This window comes from Chenopodium album, chromosome 13 (assembly GCF_948465745.1).
Source record: "Chenopodium album chromosome 13, dcCheAlbu1.1, whole genome shotgun sequence".
Classification (NCBI taxonomy): Eukaryota; Viridiplantae; Streptophyta; class Magnoliopsida; order Caryophyllales; family Amaranthaceae; genus Chenopodium; species Chenopodium album.
The window spans coordinates 31,639,172-31,659,991 of NC_137846.1; the positions used below are offsets into that span (position 1 = coordinate 31,639,172).

Here is a 20,820-nt window from a genome sequence, read left to right on the forward strand (position 1 = left end):
TCGTTGTTATATCATAGCTAGAGGTACTGACGATCTTTGGGCTAGTAAAATAGGCCAAAGCTCAAATGGACGGATCCTATAAGGTCACACAAAGGGCCTAGATTAAGCACGTGAGGACGAGGCCCATGATGGACCTCATCCCCTAGCATGGCTAGCCATAAGGAGGATTTAGAGAGGTTTCGGGCTTCCTAACCTAGTCTAATAATAATATGATTATAAGTAGACTAGGTGCCTAGGTAATTCTATAGAAAAGTTTTATTGTTAAGTTGAAACCCTAATTAGCAAACACGAAACCAGCTTCTCTCAAACTCTCTCTCTCTCTCTCACGGCTCTCTCCTCTTCCCTCGGTGACAGTGTGGTGGTTCATGGTGGCCGGTTTAGTCCATTAAAGGTGGTGATCGTGATTTTCCTCTTTCACCAATTGGTGGACGACTTGTTCGAATCCCGTGGACTAAGTAGAGGAGCAACACTTGGGGATTTATTCTCTCCCTGATTTTCCTGTCCAATAGCTACGTGGAATTCACGCTTCAAAGGTATATTTATGTGTCTTGTGTGTTATGCATGCGATCTTGGGATTAGGTGCTTTATTAATATAATTCATGTTTTTCTACTTTATAGTACCTATAAACTTCTATACATGCTTGTATGCACTGCCAGCTAGCGAGGCCAGCCCGTATGCCGCAAGCACCAGCAGCAAGCTGGGCTTGCGAGGCAGGCCCAGCCGAAGGCCAAGGCGCCAACGCGACATGCCTTGAGGCCCAAGGCTAGTTGCATGTCGTGCACTTGGAGTTGTTAGGGGCTTGCTTGCTCACCAAGTGGAGGGTTTGTGGTCCTTATCTACTCCCTCCCACATGTTGACACTTACTATTTGAATATTGCATAGCTAATTTAATTTAATTTGGAATTAAATTAATAGCTTACTTTTCTCACCACATCATTTCTCCCACATGGAAAGATGATTGGAATTTTTGGGAGCCTTTGCCTATAAATACCAACCTTAGGAGTAGGGATTATTCACTTGAGTTGAACTCAATAAGGCATCTCCAAAAGTGAGAAAACCTCTAAGTTCATAAAAACTCGAGTAAGTTTATTTTTGATATAGCTCGGCTAAACTTCGAGTAAGGACCAGACGGGTCGTGTTGCGGGTGGATTTCCGTTGAAGGTCTACGCACTTGCGGGACTCGAAGCTTTCGAAGTAGGAGCTCGTAAAGCGAGCGAAGCACGCATCAAGGGTAATATTGTCTTTTTCCTTATCCTGTTAATTATGCTTATTAGTTATATTAATTGTGAGTGGGTCTTGGGGTCGGATTTTGTTCCGCGGAAAGTTGGACTTTTTGAAACCCAAAAGCGGTATCGGAGCCTTGCTCATTTATTTTGTAACTAATATTTTCAAGGTGTTTAAATTGGCTTTAATTTCTGGTTGTGGTTGCTAATTATGTTAGTAGCTCAATTTTATTAATTTTAATCTCGTTTTAATTAGAATTTTTGCTCCCGAACCCAGATTTTCACCCAAGACTAGTGAATTTTCGGTGGCATCGATGTTCTGGAAACGTTCTGACCTTTTTAGGATTGTGAAAAAGCCAAATTTTGCCCAGAATTTCCTGTTTCGAGGGATTTTTTATTTTGACGAAATTTTTTAAAATCTTTTAAACCTTGAATCTTAATGGCATATTAATTGTGATTATGTGTTTGGTTCTTTCCTTTAAGCTTTTGCAATTTTAGACCACTTTTGAGATTGATTACTATGTAGTAATTGGTGCTTAATGGTAAGCTCAAATTTTCACATAATTGAAAATCAATTGCTTTAAGAGTGAAAAGTTTGTGTTTTGAGGCTCTTAAGTACTAAAGATCTAACCTTTAATTATTTTAGTTGGTTGGAACTTTGTGTTACTAAATTCTATGATTGTTTATTGAACCTTCTTTATTTAATCATTTATTAAGTTGATTAAAGTCATAAAGTTTCAAACTTGTGACTGAAATTTAATTAATCTTCATATTGAAAGATGTAATTTTTCAAGGATTCACAAGTTAAAGTGGGAATTTTTCATTGAATATTTATGCTCATTATTCCTACTCCCTTTAAATTGTGTCAAATCTCATGATTAATTTATGTTGGTTAAATTAATAGTGAGAATAGCCCTTCATTTTTGTAGCATCAAGTTGAACCAAATTTTATTTAAAAAATAGTTCTTGGAATTAATTTGGTTTGTGCACTTAAATGAATTTTATTTAGTTGGACTTGTTTTAATTTTTCATTTTGCTCAAAATATTAATTCTTAAATTAATTTAGAATTGATTAGAAACGTCACACAAAATCTGAAATTTTTCCGAGGCACGAGCACACAAAACGAGGCACAATAGCTACGTGCATACCTTCGGCCAGCAGAGCTGTGAGCAGCCCACATGCGGCTGCCGAAGGTAGCTGGCTGATGCCTTCTGTGCGCGGTGTTCGAGCTATGTGTCTGCGGGGCAGTAGCTTGATGCGCTGCTTGTTGCACGCAGGCGGGTACAAGGGCTGTGTGGGCTGAGGCTGCTAGCCAACACGAGCGCAGCACAACAGCAAGGCCAGTGCTTGCAGCAGCCTCGCACCATGCCGAAGCTTGGTGCCTAGCAAACCAAGCCTTGGTGCTTGGTGCTAGGCACACGATCATGAGTGAGCTATGTAATTTTGCGTTTTATTGCCGATTTAATTATTTTATTTATGTTTATTTAATTCAATTAATTTTTGGAGGCTAGATCTTGATTTTGAGCAGCAGTTGCAAATTTTTAATTTGGCAAAATATTGGGTTTACCAGCTTAATTAATCGGATTAATTAAGATGGATGAGGAATTTAGTGGGAGCATCATTATTTAAATTTATATGAGCTATTTTAATTGCTCTTAATCTCATAATCGGTTTACAACTTTGACTAGTTTTAATTAGGCGCGTTAATCGGATAAACCACCTAAGTTAGTTACTAGTTTACGCGTGTTGATGCATTGTTACTTGTTTTTCGTTGTAAAATGCATGGGCCATTCACATATAGTGAATGGATGAATGGAATGTATATTCTTTCACATGTTTTATGAAATGGCAACTAGTGGGGCCCAATTAGGATAGAAAATATGGACTACGTTCCATCATGTATTTTTGTAAATCTAAATACAGTCTACGAACCGTTGCGTATTTTTGTACCTTAATATTTAGATTAGTTCTAATCGTAGATACTAGTAGTTGCATAATTTTTGTTATGTCTTGAAGACGGAGTTTCTTGGAAGATGAAGCCATGAAGTTGCAAATCAAGACCCTTGAAGACTAAAGTGGTCATGCTAGTTGCCAAATGTATCATTTCTTATGTTTTCGATATATATTTATACTTATATATATGAATGATATGTTAGATGCATGTTTAGGATTTCGAATGCTGCGATGATTATTAAGTTCACTTAAATCAACCAACATAGAAACCCAAGGTCCCTAAAATATTGAGTAAAACTTGCCATTCCAAAACAACACTTAAACGAACTATTGAGAATAGTGATGGGCTACGCCAGAGGGCGAGGCATCACTACTTTCCTAGGAACATAAGGTATGTGGATGGGTTTGCTAAAGCAAGACATCATAATACATGTTTGTTTTGGTTAGACTCAACGATATGAGTGATGGAGTCCTAACATGTCGTGGCAAAAGAGATAAATTGTCACGGGAGCATTAGATGCAACGATTTATCAAACCAAGAGTGGCTTGGAGCCATTAGCAAAGAATTGCTTACCTTAGAGTAATAAGTGTTAAGACAAGCGAAAGCATGCTTAATCACTCATTGATTCTTTTGATCTTGGAATCGCCTTATTCTCGCCAAATGGGGACAAATTTAATGCGTGGATAAGACGCCTAATAAGATTGAAAGTTTGCATGTATGCTTTAAATTTCGAAGTTATTATGTTATTATCTTGATAAATGGTTATACTTTCCACTTATATTTGTAGAATTCTAAATCAAATTATATTGTTTTCAATGATTGATAAAGGGAATCTTTGAGAATAATTCTCAAATAAAGGAAAGACATTTCTAAAAATAAAATTCTCGTAAATGACTTTTATAATCAATGTCCGTAAGGACGGTTGGACATCATGTATTTAGGAACTAGGTAGTTTTGATAAACATGAAGTATTGAGTTGCAAACTCAAATTGTCAATCTTGACAACCAACATATCTTTTCGCTTCATACACTAATGAGTACAACTCATTGATGTCGTAATTATAGTACGAATTAAAGGAAAAGATTTAACTTTGTTTTATGGGGCACTGGATGCTTAAATATGCCTAACTAAGTATAAAAGTCAAAACACTTAAAGAAACGGTTCTTAAATATTATGAGATGACGTATGATAAGAAATATAGGAAACAAGTAATAAAGAAAAGAAAAAAGATTCCATTTCTACTAAAGAGTTCATGTTATTATAGTTAACTTAGTAACTCATTATCTTCAAAAGTGTCAGGTACTGCTTGAGTGTTCAAGTTTAAAAGTGACCTTAAACCATTGAAGTAAAGCTCTAAGTTATTGACTTACAAGCTTAGAATGAAGCAAGAAGTGCTACATCAGTTGTTAGGCCGTATGCTTTATTTAAAGACCTTTTAAAAATAAGGCTGGAACAAATAATGGTTATTATTATGTTCCATAATCAGCAAACAATCCGTTTACACACGAAAAGACTCACATTCAAAGTAAAAGCGATAATTGAAAATTAATTTGAATGGAATGGATGCCTAAACCATGAGTCAAGAATGCTTGATTATAAACAAACATTTCCCTAACATGAAACCTCACAAAGTTCAAATCATAGGCATGATTTGTGTTTCGAACATCTTTAGCAATGTCACATTGACAAGAACGTATTCAAGATAGGCTCTTGATAGTTGATCGATTCGGAATCATTCTAAGATAAGCAAGCCTTACTTGTTAAAAACTGACAAAGTAAAAAGCGATTGTTCTTGGCATAGACAATTGACTCCAAAAGCTAAAGAAAATTCAATTATTTCAATGTTTCACAAGAATTTGAAAGAATATGGTTATATTCATCAAATGTGAACAAACTTGACCTTGAGTAGCTCAAAAGTTTAGTGAAGTACAGAATCGACTTGGCAAGATATTAAAAACGTTGTTCTTTGATCGAGCTATATTTGCTTGAGCCAAGTGTGACCATATCAAAGTTATGAAATTGAAATTTTCATAAATAACTCCACAAAGAATATAGTGTGTCTTCACGGAGACATAGATGCCATTTGAAAATGACTCGAACGATGATGGATCACATCCCTTCCTATAAAACTCTTAAAGATTTGCACAAATGACTAATGTTACACTGAACAAAATGTCGAAGCTAAGAAAGGACACCATATTCAGTTATGGATAGAATTAACTTCTAAACATCTTTTCAAGTATATGTCTAAGGCTCTTAGCCTCAGTGGGAGCTCACTGGCTCAGTGGGATCTAGGTAGCTCAGTGGGAGCATAATGGCTCAATAAAGGCTAAGATAGCTCAAATGAGAACTAACTGTTTGTTTCACAACGAAATTTTACTAAAAGACAATATACATGTCTCTTTGTAAGCATTCAAGTGAGACTACAGGCATTACTTCCACAACACAATTGAGGACATAGTATTTGTTTCTCTAAGTGGTGTCTTTTTGGAAAGTAATACATTTCCAAAACGACAAGTGGGAGGAAAATGAACTCGATGACCATCGAGCTTAGCAACAAACTAGAACTGAGAATCTCGGAAGACTCAAAAAGGCTTCATGAGAATGATTGATCAAGAATACTCAAAAGGACTTTACAAGTGCCTTAAAAGAGAATTCATTACTCACAAAACATCAGAAGTGATGGAGTAAGATCAACATAATTAAAGGGCTTTGAAAGCGCCTTGAAACTCGGTGTTTGATGCAATTACCCCGTATCGGTATAGAATTCACCAAAGGTTTGGATTGAATCCTATAAATTTCTATTAAGTTAGAAATAAACCTAAGACTTACAAGCATACTATTTACTATTAGATGGTAAGGGAATAGTGTCTTGTAAATTAGCTACGACAAATCCAAATTCCGAATAATGGTTAGAGGCCATAAAATCCGAAATAGACTCCATGCTAGAATGTTTAAAACTTGATTAATTTGCATGAAGGGTGAAAGACCCATCGATCGCAAATAAGTTTTCAAGGAGAAAACTAACAAATGTGGAAATGTATATGCATACATAGCTAGATTGGTTGAAAAGGATACAACTAAATTCACAGCGTTGATTTTAATAAAAACCTATTCACCAATCGGAATGCTCAAGTCTTTTCATGATTATTCTAGAAAAATTGCACATATGAAATATGGCAAAATAGATACCAAAACCTCCTTCCTAAAATAGGATTTTGGAAGTGACTATGAAAATATTCTAAGGGTTTCGAAAATCTAAATAATGCTAGATTTAAAGGCAAGCTCAAGAAATCCATTATAGGATTGAAGGAAACATTGCATAAGGGAATTGGAACGTATTTCTCATAATGTTAATAAAAGGATTGGCTTATGGAGAAACATAGAAATTCTTATGGATAAGAAGTTTAGTGGGAGCAAGAGTCAATCATGTAAGGTCCAACAAGAAGTTTACGAACTCTGTTGTAAATTAACTATCAAATGCTAAATGCTTAAATATGAAAGTTTTTTTGACAATGGACCAAGCTAAAGGAGACACTTAGTACATATTGGGATTAAAGATCTATTGTATAGACATAATTAAATGTTTAAACGAGTAAAGGAATTTACCGTGTTAAACATGAATTAAAGGACTTTGAAAGGATTTTAACCCATATGTATAAAACTAAGTAACTGTTTGAACTAAGTATGAGCTATGCTAAATACAAAGTCAAACAAGAAAGACTTTAGAAGAGACTTTCAACCCTATCACATAGTAAACAATTTAGCAAGACTCGGTGAAACTGGATGAGCTAAAAGGTCACATGAATGCAATAAATTCGAGAATAATTCTGCAATTGAAACCATCATGTATGCTATGGAGTCGTCACATAATTTACATGTTTAGAGCATGAGAAGAATAAAGTACCAATCAAAATAAATCTAAGTCATGGATCGTTAGATAATGATCAAGAACATCCAAAGTACTTGGACAAGTAAAAGGGATGGGTTCTTGACGCATGGAAACAAATGTAATTTGAGAATTAATGTTGCAAGAACATCCTTAGGAAGGATTAAGATCCTTAACAAGAAAGCCATTTATAAGCACGAGCTAAAATACGTCGTGGATTGAGAATGGTAACATGGACGTGCATCCATGTGTCATGTGTGATGAGTGGCACTTATGCCACTCTTTTATCCTTTTTTCACTAAGAATTCTCCCCTCATTTGCGCTTGTTTGAGCCTTTTCAAAGCGTTTTATCTTCGTTTTTGTGATGTTTTGTCTTTCCTAGTGTTTCGTCCCTTTTTCTTCTTTCTTTATCTTTTTCCTCCGTTTCTTTGCTTATGTTGTGTATGAGTATTTGAGTAAGTTGAATGAAAGGCGTACATAACCTTTCCTGAGACTTCGCTTATTCTTTGGAATGTTTTGGAATGCCTTGGAACAGATGTAGAGTCAAGAATGAAGAAACATTGAAGCTTCGGATCAGTCGGGGGCCTCAGAGACGGTGGTTTACCCTCCGCTTATCTGTGCTCCACCCGTGGGTGGGGGTCGCGTCCTTCGAAAATCCGGTTAAGTTTTGTACGAGAAGTAACCCCTATGCCCCATAACGTCTGTAGGCCTCGACTGATGGAGCAGCGGCTCTCATATGTAGGAGTGCCCGCTCTTATCAGGGTGAGCGCCCGCTCCCTTGGGTCGTTGATTATGTTTTGACCCTGTAGAGCGCTCGCTCCCCCCCGATGGAGCGGCTGCTCCACTGGGTATTTCGTACTCTTTTATTCTTTTTCTAGACTTAATTTAGGGGAATGAGGGGGGTATAAAGACCTTTATGGATGTAATGAGAGGATTATTCAGATTTTAACCCAAATCTAGAGAGAGAAAGTAGCTTATTCTTCATTGTATTCAAGATTTTTTTTCAAGGTTATTTCAATGCAAGAGTTTCAAGCTTTCATCTTTAATCAAGTTCCTCTTTAGTAATCACTTATCCTTTCTTTTAGTTTGGTTTATTTGCTTTGCTATTGCTTATTTTATCTATCTCTTTAGTTGAACTTGTTGGTATTGTTTTGATTAGTTTTCAATCATGTTTAGTTTTGTGTTTATTGAATCCTTATTTGGTTTTGCTATAATGGTTAGTTTCTCTTTCCTAGGCTAAGTTTTTAGCTAGGGGGAGGAGGTGGAAAACATGTGTTAATGTTAATGATTGATGACGAATTGATTGAAATCATGCTATAAATTGATGAAAGATATGATTTTTGATAGCTTGAGATTATTAGTAGCACATTATTTGATGTTCCCTAATCTATATGCATGAGAATGATTTAGATTAGACTAAGATCACCTTTACTTTGATGATTGTATGAAAATGAATTGTCTAAGTAGAGTTTTATGTATTGTGCACTCTTAATCTCTTGCTATGATTAGTGACTAATTGGATACATGAAAATGATTCGATTAGAACAAGACTTAGTTTATTGATTTGCTTAAGCAGTTGCATGAAAGTGAGTTGTTTGAGTAGAACTTAGCATTCTATGGCATGCTATTCATGATAATCATCGTTGTTCATCTATGTTTGATCATGTTTGACACCCCTATACCCATAGAATTTGTTTATCCTTGGTTTATCCTTTTTATCTTCCTTTCTTAATTACTTTACTTTACTTAATCAAGAAAACCAACAAAAATATTCTCTCATTTACTCTTGCATTAGTGAATTTGGTGTATAAACTCGTGTGCTTCCTTTGGGTTCGATCCTTTGCTTACTCCTATATTTGTATTAGGGTAGTAAAGTGTTTATATATTTCTAATTTGGTTAGGGTTAGTAGTCCCAACGACCTACTAACCAACGATTAAATTTAGGCGCCGTTGTCGGGGAAGCGGCTTGTTTTGCATGTATTTTTGCTATTGTTAGAGTCATTTATTCGCTTTTCTTATTGTTTTGCTTGCTTTATCCTACTTTTCATTGCTAATTGCTCGCTTAGCTTTTGTTGATTCTTAGGAGATCTCAAGGTCCGCCCACACATAACATTGGCCACGAGATCGACCGAACTTTGAGACATGTCCGTAGGCTTTATCGAGAAGAGGGAAGAGGTCTTGGTACTATATTGGATAGTGGGAGTGATTCTTGTTCTTCAAGTGCTCAAAGTGAGTCAATGGCGGGAGAAGAGGATGAAGTTTTGTTTCGTGAGTTTGGGAATCCGGAGAGGATTACGAGCTCACGGGAGGTATTTTGCTCCCCGTCGCGGATAACAACTTTACCATCCATCCCCAATACACAAGGATGGTACAAGGGGAGCAATTTTCGGGATCACCAAGTGAAGATCCCATTGAGCACTTTGATAGATTTCTCGAGCTATGTGACATGATTGAAACCAATCAAGTTTCTCAAGAGTACATCCGAATGCATCTATTTCGCCAATCTCTTTCGGGTAGAGCTAAGAAGTGGCTCAAGCAAGTGAGGCCAAATTCTCTCACAACATGGAGAGAGATAGTCAAGGCATTTGGAAGAGGTTCATTTCCGAGGAAAAGACCGCCGAGATGAGAAGTAAGATTGCATCGTTTGAATAAGAAATAGATGAGAGTCTTAGTGAAGCTTGGGAGAGATTTAAGGAGTTGGTACAAGCATGTCCTCACCATGAATACAATCAAAGCTTGCTCATGCGATTCTTCTATGATGGATTGGAACCCATGTCTAGAGCTAACTTGGATGCGGGGGGCGGGTGGACAATTGATCAAGATCTCCCAAAACCAAGTTGAGGCAACGATCAAAGAAGTGGCGAAGAACTACTCTTGGGGTGGTAGAAGGAGGACTACACCGAAGAAAAGTGGGATGTATGAAATTGAGAAGGTTGATCAATTGCAATAATTAATAGATCTTTTGACCAAGGGGCTTGCAAAGTTGAACATAAGTGTTAATAGTGGGGCAAGCTCCTCTGAAGTCAATTCCTTCTCATGTCAAAATTGTTGTGGTACAAACCATGATACATCTTATTGTGGAGGCTTGAGCCCTGAACATGTTGTGGCTTACAACACAAGGCAAGATGGATTTAGGGGAAATGGTGGAGGAGTAGCTTGGAGACAACCACCACCCGGATTTGCACCTCAACCTCAACAATGGGGGCAACAAGCTCAACCATCATACAATTCCAACCCTCAATATCAAAACCCACCTCCACCTCAAAACCAAAACCCCAGGGGTAACTACCCAAGAAACAACCAATAGAACAACCAAAACCAATACAACAATCAAAATCAAGGGTCTCAAAGGAGTCAAGATCAAGCATCTAAATCCGAGTCCACACAAACCCAAATTCTCCAACAACTCCAAGTTATGAATCAACAACTCCAAGCCACTCATCAACAAAGGCAAGAAGTCAAAGCTCACAACAAGATGGTTGATTCCCAATTAGCTCAATTGGCCGAGAAAGTACCTCTCAATTTACCTACTACCCTACCCGGGCAACCACAACCTAACCCCTCTCACAACTTGAAACCCGATTCTTGTAAGGCAACTACATTGAGATCGGGCACATCCTATGAAGGGCCTAAAGAGGGGGACGAAGAAGAAAGTGTGAGGGTGGATAAGAGAGTTGAAGAAGACAAAGGCGTTGGGAAAGAAGAGAATGTAGAGATGAAGAAGCACAATGATGAGAAAATAACCTCAATTCCTAGTGAGACTAGGAATCTAGATGAGCCGGTTCCTTTTCCTTGGAGGCTTGCGGAGAGAAAGTAGAATGATTAATTCGCAAAATTCCTTAGTGTAATGAAGAACTTACACATAAGTCTTCCTTTCATCGAGGTTGTTACCCAAATGCCTTCCTACTCCAAATTTCTCAAGCATATCTTAACCAACAATAGGAAGCTCAATGACGAGCTCATTACCCTCCCTCATCAAGTTAGTTCACTCGTTCAACACAAGATCCCAAAGAAAGAGAAGGACCTAGGAAGCTTTACTTTACCGGTTAAGATCGGTAACATGGAACCTAAGGGTGCCTTGGCGGGTCTAGGAGGAAATGTTAGCTTAATTCCCCTCTCCATTGCACAAAAGCTCAATATTGAAATGATCCCCACAAGAAAAACAATTCAACTAGCCGACCGCTCGGTCAAGCTTCCTTGTGGTGAAGTTGAAGATGTTCCTATCCAAGTTGGGCATATCTATGTGCCATGTGATTTTGTAGTGATGGATATGGAGGAAGATGTTGATACTCCTTTGATCTTGGGTCATGAAGCTCTTAAAACCTTGGGGGCGGTCATCAACTGCAAGAATAACACCATTACATGTGAGGTGGCCGATGAGAAGATTGTATTTGAGTTCTCCAAGTTGCTCAAGACCCCCTGGTTGAGAAATGATACCGAGTCGATGTTGTAAATGAGGAGTTGGATCGTTTAGGGAGGGTAGTGATTAGGCCACAAGATCCGATGATCGAAGCTCTTACTTGCAAGAAAGAGTTTCATTCACAAAAGGCAAGAGAGTTCATTATGGCTTTGGAGGAAACCTTGAAGGTGGATGAGGTTGAACGGGAAGAGGAGAAAATGGAGGAGAGTTATACACCTCCTCCCAAGGTATAACTCAAACCCCTTCCCCCTTCTTTAAAATATGCTTTTCTTGACAATGAGGGAAAATACCCAATTATCGTTAATGCTAACCTTGAGGGACTTTATTTGGAAAAATTGCTTGATGTTTTGAGAAAATATAAAGATGTGATAGGGTATAGCATTGATGATATCAAGGGTATTATCCCTTCTTTGTGCATGCATCGTATTCATCTTGAGGATGATCAATCCACCTCCATTGAACCTCAAAGGGGTTGAACCCCAACCTCCAAGAGGTTGTCAAGAAAGAGATTTTGAAACTACGTGAAGCGGGCATCATTTATGCTATCTCTAATAGCAAATGGGTTAGCCCGATTCATGTAGTTCCAAAAAAAGGTGGAATGACCATCGTCAAAAATGAAGGAGGAGAGGAAATCTCCACCCGGACGGTGACCGGGTGGAGGATGTGTATTGACACTACTACAAAACCCGCTTAAACTCGACGCTTTTTTCCCTAATTCTCGACGCTTTAAGGCGTCAATAATGTCGACACTATTTACCGTCTAAATATTTATTTGATGCTTTAAAGCGTCGATATTCGCGACGCTTTTAACTGCCGAAATATTAGTTTGTCGACGCTGTTTAATGTAGGCTATTTTATTTTCGCGGCTCATAACAAGTTTTGGCGGGATATTAGGTGCACGTTAAAAAGTGTCGAAAATTTGCGTTTCCCTCTTTTCTCATATATATATATATATATATATATATATATATATATATATATATATATATATATATATATATATATATATATATATATATATATATATATATATATATATACCAATTTAAATTTGCAATTTGAAATAAATAATACACATAATAAGAGGCTAGGTAACATACTAATATTAATACGTTCAAAATATATTGTTTAAAATAATACACCGTACCATAACATATCTAAAGTAAAGTAAAGCTTATCTAATAATATGTTTGAACTGCTACATATTTATTCTTAGCTAATATCAGAATCCAAAAGACAACCTCAAAGCTAAAATATACGATCTTCAACCTGTTGATTCTAAATTGTCATCTCCAAAACCATTCTAATCTAGCTAATTAATATAATTACTAGTTTCTTAATCTGAGTCAATGGTTAAACGAGCTAAGCATCCCTTGATTCATATCTTCCGCCTCCATGGTTTATAGAGCCATCAGACACCTGAAATTGATATTAAGAGAATGTAAGTAATTTTCTATACATAACAAACATACTACCAAACTAATTAATACATATAAAATAATAGTACAAATTATTCAGAGAAAAAAAATTTAAAGGGGCTAAGACATACAGTACATAGTACAAATTACACATAACAATAGCCCTGACACTCTCATAAGCCTAAAATAACAATAGCCCTGACACACTCTCATAGCAAGATTAGAATGTAGCTATGAAATAACAGATAATCTTTCAAATTACATGCTATAAAGTCACATCTCAGTGATTTGATAGAGGACATGGATTCTCTTTCAGAGTACTAACATTCAAGAAACTGACGAAATAAAGGGCGTAATAGTTAGGAGTTCACACTAGACAGTAAAGGTAAAACAACCAGCTGCACACAATAAAGAAGCTTAAAAGAGTGGGTACAATTTCTAGACACACTCTGGGACAATAACGAGTCATTTTAAACTGCGTGCAAATTCTCAATCAAACCCATCAGGCTCAACACTTAACAAGTTCATCTTAAATTTTTTCAAATGTATACACCACATAAAAAAAGCATATGTAACTTAAATTTTTTTATTTGGTTCAACTAAGATACACAATTAAATAATAGAATATAAAGTGCTATTGTACTCAACAAATTTTGCACAGACCTACACTCAGTTAAAATGAAGTGTTGTTGTAGTAAGCAAGTTGTCTTGATATTTTGATAACACTAGGTGAACTGAAATCAATAGTGCAGTAAACAGAGGAATAAATTAATTACATTACCTGAGGGTTAGCCATATGCAAGGCTAACTGTGCAACATCTAAAAGTTGTGTCGAGCCTTCACCAGTGCGAAATGATTTTAAAACTTGAGAAAAGAGTGATGTCATTGTCCTAAGTAGCTTTGTATTCTCATCACACTTTCCTTTTATCTCTTCATTTTGTTTATGAAGTTCCTTGTTTTCTTCCTTCAAACTTGATACCTCCACTGTCATGTTTTCCATTTCCACCACTCTTGTTCCTTTGCCAATCCCTTCTTTTCTGAGTGCACCACGTACCCCATAAATATCTCCTTTTCGAATTCCAAAGCCATAACCTGTTGGTTTTTCTGGAATTTGTCCACCATACATCGTGGCCTCAAAAGCTTCATTCTCTATCTCTATATGTGACTTAGAACCTGAAGGATCAGCAAGCTTTAAGCTCTCAGCCTTTGCCTTAACATCTTCCTGCATAGCATATTTAAAAAAATATGTTAATAGTAAAATTATCTAAAACTATAAGCTAACAACCAGGTAAAATTAATACCAAAAAGTCTTCTGTATTAGTTCCTTCATAGAAGGTTCCATCCTTCCTTTGATAACATTTTTTCCAAAGTTCATATAGGATCATTTCTTCTCCATGCTCATCCTCCTATTTATAATGCATCAAGAAATAAAGTTAATCGTGATATTGTTGTACATATATGCCAATCACAATTACTATATGCATCACTATACACTATCTTGACTTTAATGGGTTAATTTTATCATACATAATCAGCACGTCTATTCGCAAAGCTTGTACCACCAGAATTATGAATTTGGTTCAGTTGTGCTCGTGCCTCTTTACCAATCTCAGCTAATTCCTGCAATGATTTGTAAGACTTTTTTATATTTATAATAAAAAATATTGAACCAAAACATATGATTTTGTTGTGATAGCTATGTTTTTATAATTGAAACTTACTTTCCCTTTATCTGAATTCCAATAGTTCACCAAATTGACCCAATTATTTTTGCTAACTCCATTTGGGGGATTATCACAAATTTCTCTTATTGTTTTCTCACTGGGTTTGAAGTATCGTTTCTTGAGATCATGTTTGTACTGCCTCCATGCTTTGTCAACACGTTGGAGAGCTTGGGTGTAATACTTCTCCTCATTGGGAATCACAAAGCGATCCTTTAAAAAAAACGGAACCATGAGTAACTAATAATAATAGTTAACTAAACTTTGGCGAATTGATAGAAGAAAAACATACCCGTATTGCTTTACTGATGTCACCCTTAAAAGATTGGTCTAAGTTATGCCAAGTCTTATCTGAAAGTGGGCAATAATGCTCTTCCTTTGCAATGCTACCAAGGAATTGGACCAATATATGCCCACCTTTACGAATCGGTTGGCACAAGTCATTAAAGTGCACAACGTATTTAACTCCATTGTTATTCCAGACCTCAAGTAGCGGAATAGGACCACTAACTAGTCGTTTCTTACCTTCAGCATCTGTGGAAAAGGAATATTAAATACAGAAACATGATTGAAAATATAAGAAAATTAATTGTCTCTGACAAATTAAATAAAATTACAGTACAACACTGAAAATAAAATGAATTATCTAACATAGTAAGTAAATTAAATACTGAAAATTGGCTGAATTTAATTCTCTGACGGTTAGCTGTTCATTAACAATCAGTAAAATTGTTAATGAAAAATAGGATCAACTCTCTTACACGGTAACTTGTAACATTTTTCTCAATATTTTCACAGACATGGTTTCACTTTCATAGTCAGCTCATTCATTACTTATTAATTTATTTATAACATTTTTAAAATTTAATTACGAAGCAACACATGGACATACAATGAAGATATGATCTAAAATAAGTGCAAGATGGCAAATGTCACAACCTGCTAAAGTTGGGGCTGCTGGACAGACATATATACATATGTGTAAGCATTGGGCTACCATATCATATATCTGGCTGCCTATTTGCTAGCTTAAACATGTCTAAATTTTACTAATTTATTTCTTGCTCAATACATAACATTTCTATACATAACAAAGAAGAAAGGAATGTACCAATAGTTAGAACCTCCTCTTTCTCATCATACTCAATTGTACAAAGCCATTCGGGAAGCATTGCGCGACGACGATGCTTGAATAATTTGGATTTCTCCTTTCGTGTATCATCACATGTCTCCTTATCTCTACCCTTATTTGTTGAGGGTCAGGTTTTTGTAGGAATATCTTGCATCTCTTCTAATGGTTGATGACTATTAACGGTATTAGAAGGGTACAAAGGTGGTTTTTTCAATATAGGATTGCTTTTTTGAGGTGGAGGTTGTGCCCTTGTGTTGGTAGCAGAAGATGAAGGGAGGTCTTGTTTGTTATTGATGCTTGGAGAATTTGTTACATTGTGTTGCTTTTTCCAAATAAGATTGCCTTTTTGTGGCATGGGTTGTGTAGTAGTAACCGATGAAGAAGGGCCTTGAGTGTTGGTGATGTTTGAACGATTTGGTACATTGAGTGGTTTCTTCCATATAGGATTGCTTTTTTTGGGCGGAGGTTGTACACTTGTGTCGGTAGTAGAAGATGAAGGGAGGTCTTGAGTGTTGATGATGTTTGGAGGGGTAAATGGTCCCCATCTACCATTATCTCCTGGTGAATTTTGGACTAAGGAAGAAGGCAGTGTATGTTTAGGCTCCTTATTTACTGGTTGTGATGATTGTGACGAAAGCAATTTTGGAGCCTTATTTTGTATAGCATCAGATGCATTTGTAGCTGAATTTATGGATGCTGGCCTAGTTCGTTTGCTACGATAACTCATGTTGACGAAGGTAATTGCAGAACCTGTAAATTGCACCAGCATTTCATATCTAACATCAGAAAAACCCAAAGAATGAATGACATAAAACAAATGACACAACTTGGCATACAATAACATACAAATCGTAAGACAAGAGTAATGATACTATCTACTGTAGTTTAATATATGAGAAATTAACACTATAATGTTTCTAACAATACCTCTGACTAGGCAATCAACAAGATCCGGTGATGTTTTGATCAATTTGCAACAACTCGTATCCTGGCAATCGCATAAATAAATGCAAAAGAAAAAGAGAAAATTTAAATGTTTGGTAAAGTATGTTAATAAAATAATGACAAATGATCATTGCTCAAGTATAAATATAATCAGAACTGATTCATATTAAAGAAGAAAATATTATTCATACTTTCAACATTCATACAATGTTTAAAACAGGAAAAACAATGCATAAAATGTTAAACGGAAAAAAATAAACTAATTCTCATCGTCGCCCATATCAAACAAATCCCTTGGCTTAGTCTTAACAGCATGTAACCATCCTTTATTTATCTCATCCTCGATATAAAACACTTGTTTTGCTTGAGATGAGAAAATAAATGGATCATCGTGCAAACTTCGACCCGTTTGCATCAGTTTAGAGAAATTTACGCAAACATTCCCATTATGGTTTCTTTTCAAACCCTTTGTTATATCAACCCAATCACAACGAAACATTATAACCTTGTGAGAACCATAATAATCTAATTCAAGTATCGCTTTGAGTCTTCCATAATACTCTTGGCCTTCTGCCTCTAACATAATGCCAGAATTTTGTGTCTTTCGATATCGTTCACGATCCACAATGTCAAATTTATAACCATTGATGATAACACTTTTTATCATTTTACAACGATGACTTAAACCACCAGCCAAGGCTTTTCTCAACTTCCCTTCTGTTGTACTATCATCTATGTTGTGGACCTAAGTAAATAAAAGAAAACTTAAGTTAAACCTAATTTGGACTTCATATGTGAAAAAAATAATAAAGTGAAAATTATCTTTGATAGCTAGTAACCTGATTTCGTAACCACTCAGAAAATTCATTGATTATCCACCCATTTTCAATGATTTCGTTCACTTGGATTTGATTCTCTTGTCTTTTTTGGTCAATGAAATCACTTTAGACATAGAAAAAAGTAAGTTAACTAACAAAATAATAGTTAATAAACACTAAGTTTTTAACTTATTGCAATAATACTTACTCAAGAATTGGTTTCATCTCATCAGAATGAAGCAAAACATAGCGATGAGCTTGTTTTAAACTTTTATCATCCAGGCGAAAGTTTTCCATTTTTCCAACCACACGACAGCCCGAATTATATAAATAGATGTTGCTTAAAATTCTTTACTCCCATCAAATAAATGGGCTTGAGAACGATAAGGATGATCAAGTGGAAACCATTTTCGATGCCCAGGGTAGCAAATTTTACCACCAAAATTATATGAGTAAGTGGAATGGGCGCATGAAGGGCAAGCTTTATAACCTCTTGTACTCCAACCAGACAACATAGCATATGCTGGAAAGTCATTTATAGTGGAGTGTAAGGCTGCTCGCATTTTAAAATTTTTTCCACTATAAGCATCAAAAGCATCAACACCATCCCATAACAATTTTAACTCATGGATTAATGGCTGCAAATACACATCAATATCAATCCCCGGACTATATTTACCGGGAATAATCAAAGACAAAATGAATGATGATGGCTTCATACAAAGCCATGGTGGCAAATTATAAGGAATTAAAACCACAGGCCATGTACTATAATTAGTACTCATAAGACGATACGGATTGAAACCATCACTTGCTAAACCAAACCTTACACTACGAGGATCAGCGGCAAATTCTTGATATCTCTCGTCAAATTTTTTCCAAGCCTCACCATCTGCCGGGTGTCTTAGAACCTTATCATCCTTGCGACCGAAATGCCATCTCATATCCTTGGCTGTTTTAGATGACATATAAAGTCTTTTTAATCTAGGAATAAGAGGAAAATATCGCATTACTTTAGCCGACTCACCTTTTTTACACGATTGTTTACCTTTCTCACTTGCATCACCTTCCTTCCCTTTCACAGATTTCCACCATGACGTATGACAAACATGACACTCATTTTTTTCTGCAAATTCTCCCCAATACAACATGCAATCATTTGGACATGCATCAATTTTCTCATACCCTAATCCCAAGTCCTTAATTATTTTCATGCACTCATAGTAAGACGATGGAAACTCATTGATTTGAGGAAATGCATCTACTAAAAGTTCAATCAATTTAGTGAATGACTCAGCGGACCAATGGAACATACATTTAAGATGAAACAAGTGCAACAGAAATGATAACTTTGAGAAAGTAGTACACCCCTCATACAAACCCTCATAAGAAGCTTCCAATAGTCTTTTATACTTGACATCTTCTTCATTAGAGTTAGTAGATGGATGTACACTTCCTACATCATAAAAAAAATCAAACTCTTTGTGCATATCATATGAATCTCCCACTTCGTGCATATCAGATGAACACCCTTCATTGTGCATGTTTTGGGATTCAACATGAGAGTCTGGAATGACCACCCTAAAGGCTTCTGTTAACAAACCACCTATATCATCTCGACCTATTACCTTTTCATTAATGGGGTTTTCTAAGGTATTGGTCCCGTCATCAACTCTAGAATGAAAAACCCAATTCCTATACTTCTTAAAAAAGCCATTACATAAAATATGTCCTCCTACTTTTTCTATGGGTAACCATTCATTCACTTTGCATTTATTACATGGGCATCGAGTTTTCCCCTCTATAACAGTCTTCTTAGCAAGTTCAATAAAATTCATGCAACCTTTGTAATAAGCAGGTTCACCAGTGCATAAATCAATCCAACTGGTATCCATTATTTCTACAAAAAAATAAAATAACTTATTCTATTTATTTTTTAAATTAAAAAGGACTTAAATCAATACAAGAGCGATATAAATTAATATTCATGTTCAACATCTCACCTAAAGCATGATATTTATTTAGTCATAAGCCATGTAAAAGTATTACATTTATGCATCAATTATTGCTATAACATGCTTAAATTATTGTTAATTTATCATTCTAAGCACAATATAAGAAGAGGAATCAATTTAAATGGAACAACATCAAGAACTCACTTAAAATTTTGTATAAGCTAAGTATCAATAATGACGATAAATAGAAGGAAAATTTAACATAACCTCTCAACTACTTATGACTTAATCACCCAAAAAAAACAAAAAAAATAACTCAATCAAAAGTAGTTCACAATCAAGCCTAGAAGCATATATTTTTTACTATGGCAGAAACTAATCATTAAATAAAAAAAACCAAAAATAATAATGAATAAACATGATAATTGTAAAATCATGAGAAAGCAATATGCAATCAAACTACTCTATCATGCATTCTTAGACAAATTAATTGTAGTTATAGCCTTGAAGGGTACTAGTAGTTACCTGGATTGGTTGGAGGAGTGCAACTGTGATTCAAGCCTACTCCTACTTGTTATCTAGATTATCTTATTGTTCGTTGTCCCATTCAATTTGCATCCAATAGCCGAATTCACTTAGTATTACATTTAAAGAGTAAAAGATGTAATAATGGAAATATACGATATAAACCAATATAGCACAATTAGCAGAATCTAACAAATCCTATTTTATAGTCTAGTACGTCGTACTCCCTGCACAACCCATCATCTAAATTAAAGAATCTAACTACTCCTCCTACATACCCATTTACTTAATTAAAGAATCTAACAAATCCTATTTCTTTTTCATGCATCGTTTTCTAGAAACTCATAATTTAGATGTGATTAAGAAAAAAATACTTAAAAAAAAGCTCTACATAAACTCTATTACTTGTGCTTGTCGTAAATTCCTTCAGTTTTGAGTCATTGTAAATTATCACTTTTTACTAAGCTCAAATATTTCTAGCATTTTCCTGACTAAATTACTTTATCCCTCAGTGGTTCATGTGACAGCAACACCATATAACTTCAGCTATTTAGCTTTAATCAATCACACTAAAGTAGCCATTATCATTCATCTTTTAACTGTTGGTTCTAAACTCTGTATAATTTACTATATATGATACTTTTCTAGTTTTCTCAATTGAGGAAACAAAAACGAAATACCTTTCAAGGCCATATAATTGCAAAGTATGACCTTTTCTACTTTATTTATGTTTAAGGTGGGTTATTCTCTACAAATTATCTATTACTTGAGCTTGAATTGAGTCAAAAACGACAAAAAAACTACTCCATAGCCCAAA

At 35.6% G+C, this 20,820-nt stretch overlaps 2 protein-coding genes and 1 non-coding gene across 3 annotated transcripts; 1 reads left to right on the forward strand and 2 right to left on the reverse strand.

Annotated features, from left to right (window-relative positions):
- Positions 1 to 9,689: 9,689 nt before the first annotated feature.
- LOC145577319 (small nucleolar RNA R71) lies at positions 9,690 to 9,794 on the reverse strand. The gene has a single exon (XR_014098764.1). It is a non-coding gene; the product is annotated as a small nucleolar RNA R71 (small nucleolar RNA).
- A 1,122-nt stretch (positions 9,795 to 10,916) lies between these two features.
- On the forward strand, positions 10,917 to 11,522 carry LOC145575434 (uncharacterized). Its single transcript, XM_081633305.1, has one exon. The coding sequence runs from the start codon at positions 10,917 to 10,919 to the stop codon at positions 11,520 to 11,522; it is 606 nt and encodes a 201-aa protein (XP_081489431.1).
- A 6,342-nt stretch (positions 11,523 to 17,864) lies between these two features.
- Positions 17,865 to 19,418, reverse strand: LOC145575435 (uncharacterized). The gene has a single exon (XM_081633306.1). The coding sequence runs from the start codon at positions 19,416 to 19,418 to the stop codon at positions 17,865 to 17,867; it is 1,554 nt and encodes a 517-aa protein (XP_081489432.1).
- Between the last annotated feature and the right edge of the window lie 1,402 nt (positions 19,419 to 20,820).

What these genes read in the sequence shown, in the direction of transcription:
- LOC145575434 (XM_081633305.1), top strand. Translation starts at nt 10,917, where the DNA reads ATGAAGAACTTACACATAAGTCTTCCTTTCATCGAGGTTGTTACCCAA.
- LOC145575435 (XM_081633306.1), bottom strand. Translation starts at nt 19,418, where the DNA reads ATGGATACCAGTTGGATTGATTTATGCACTGGTGAACCTGCTTATTAC.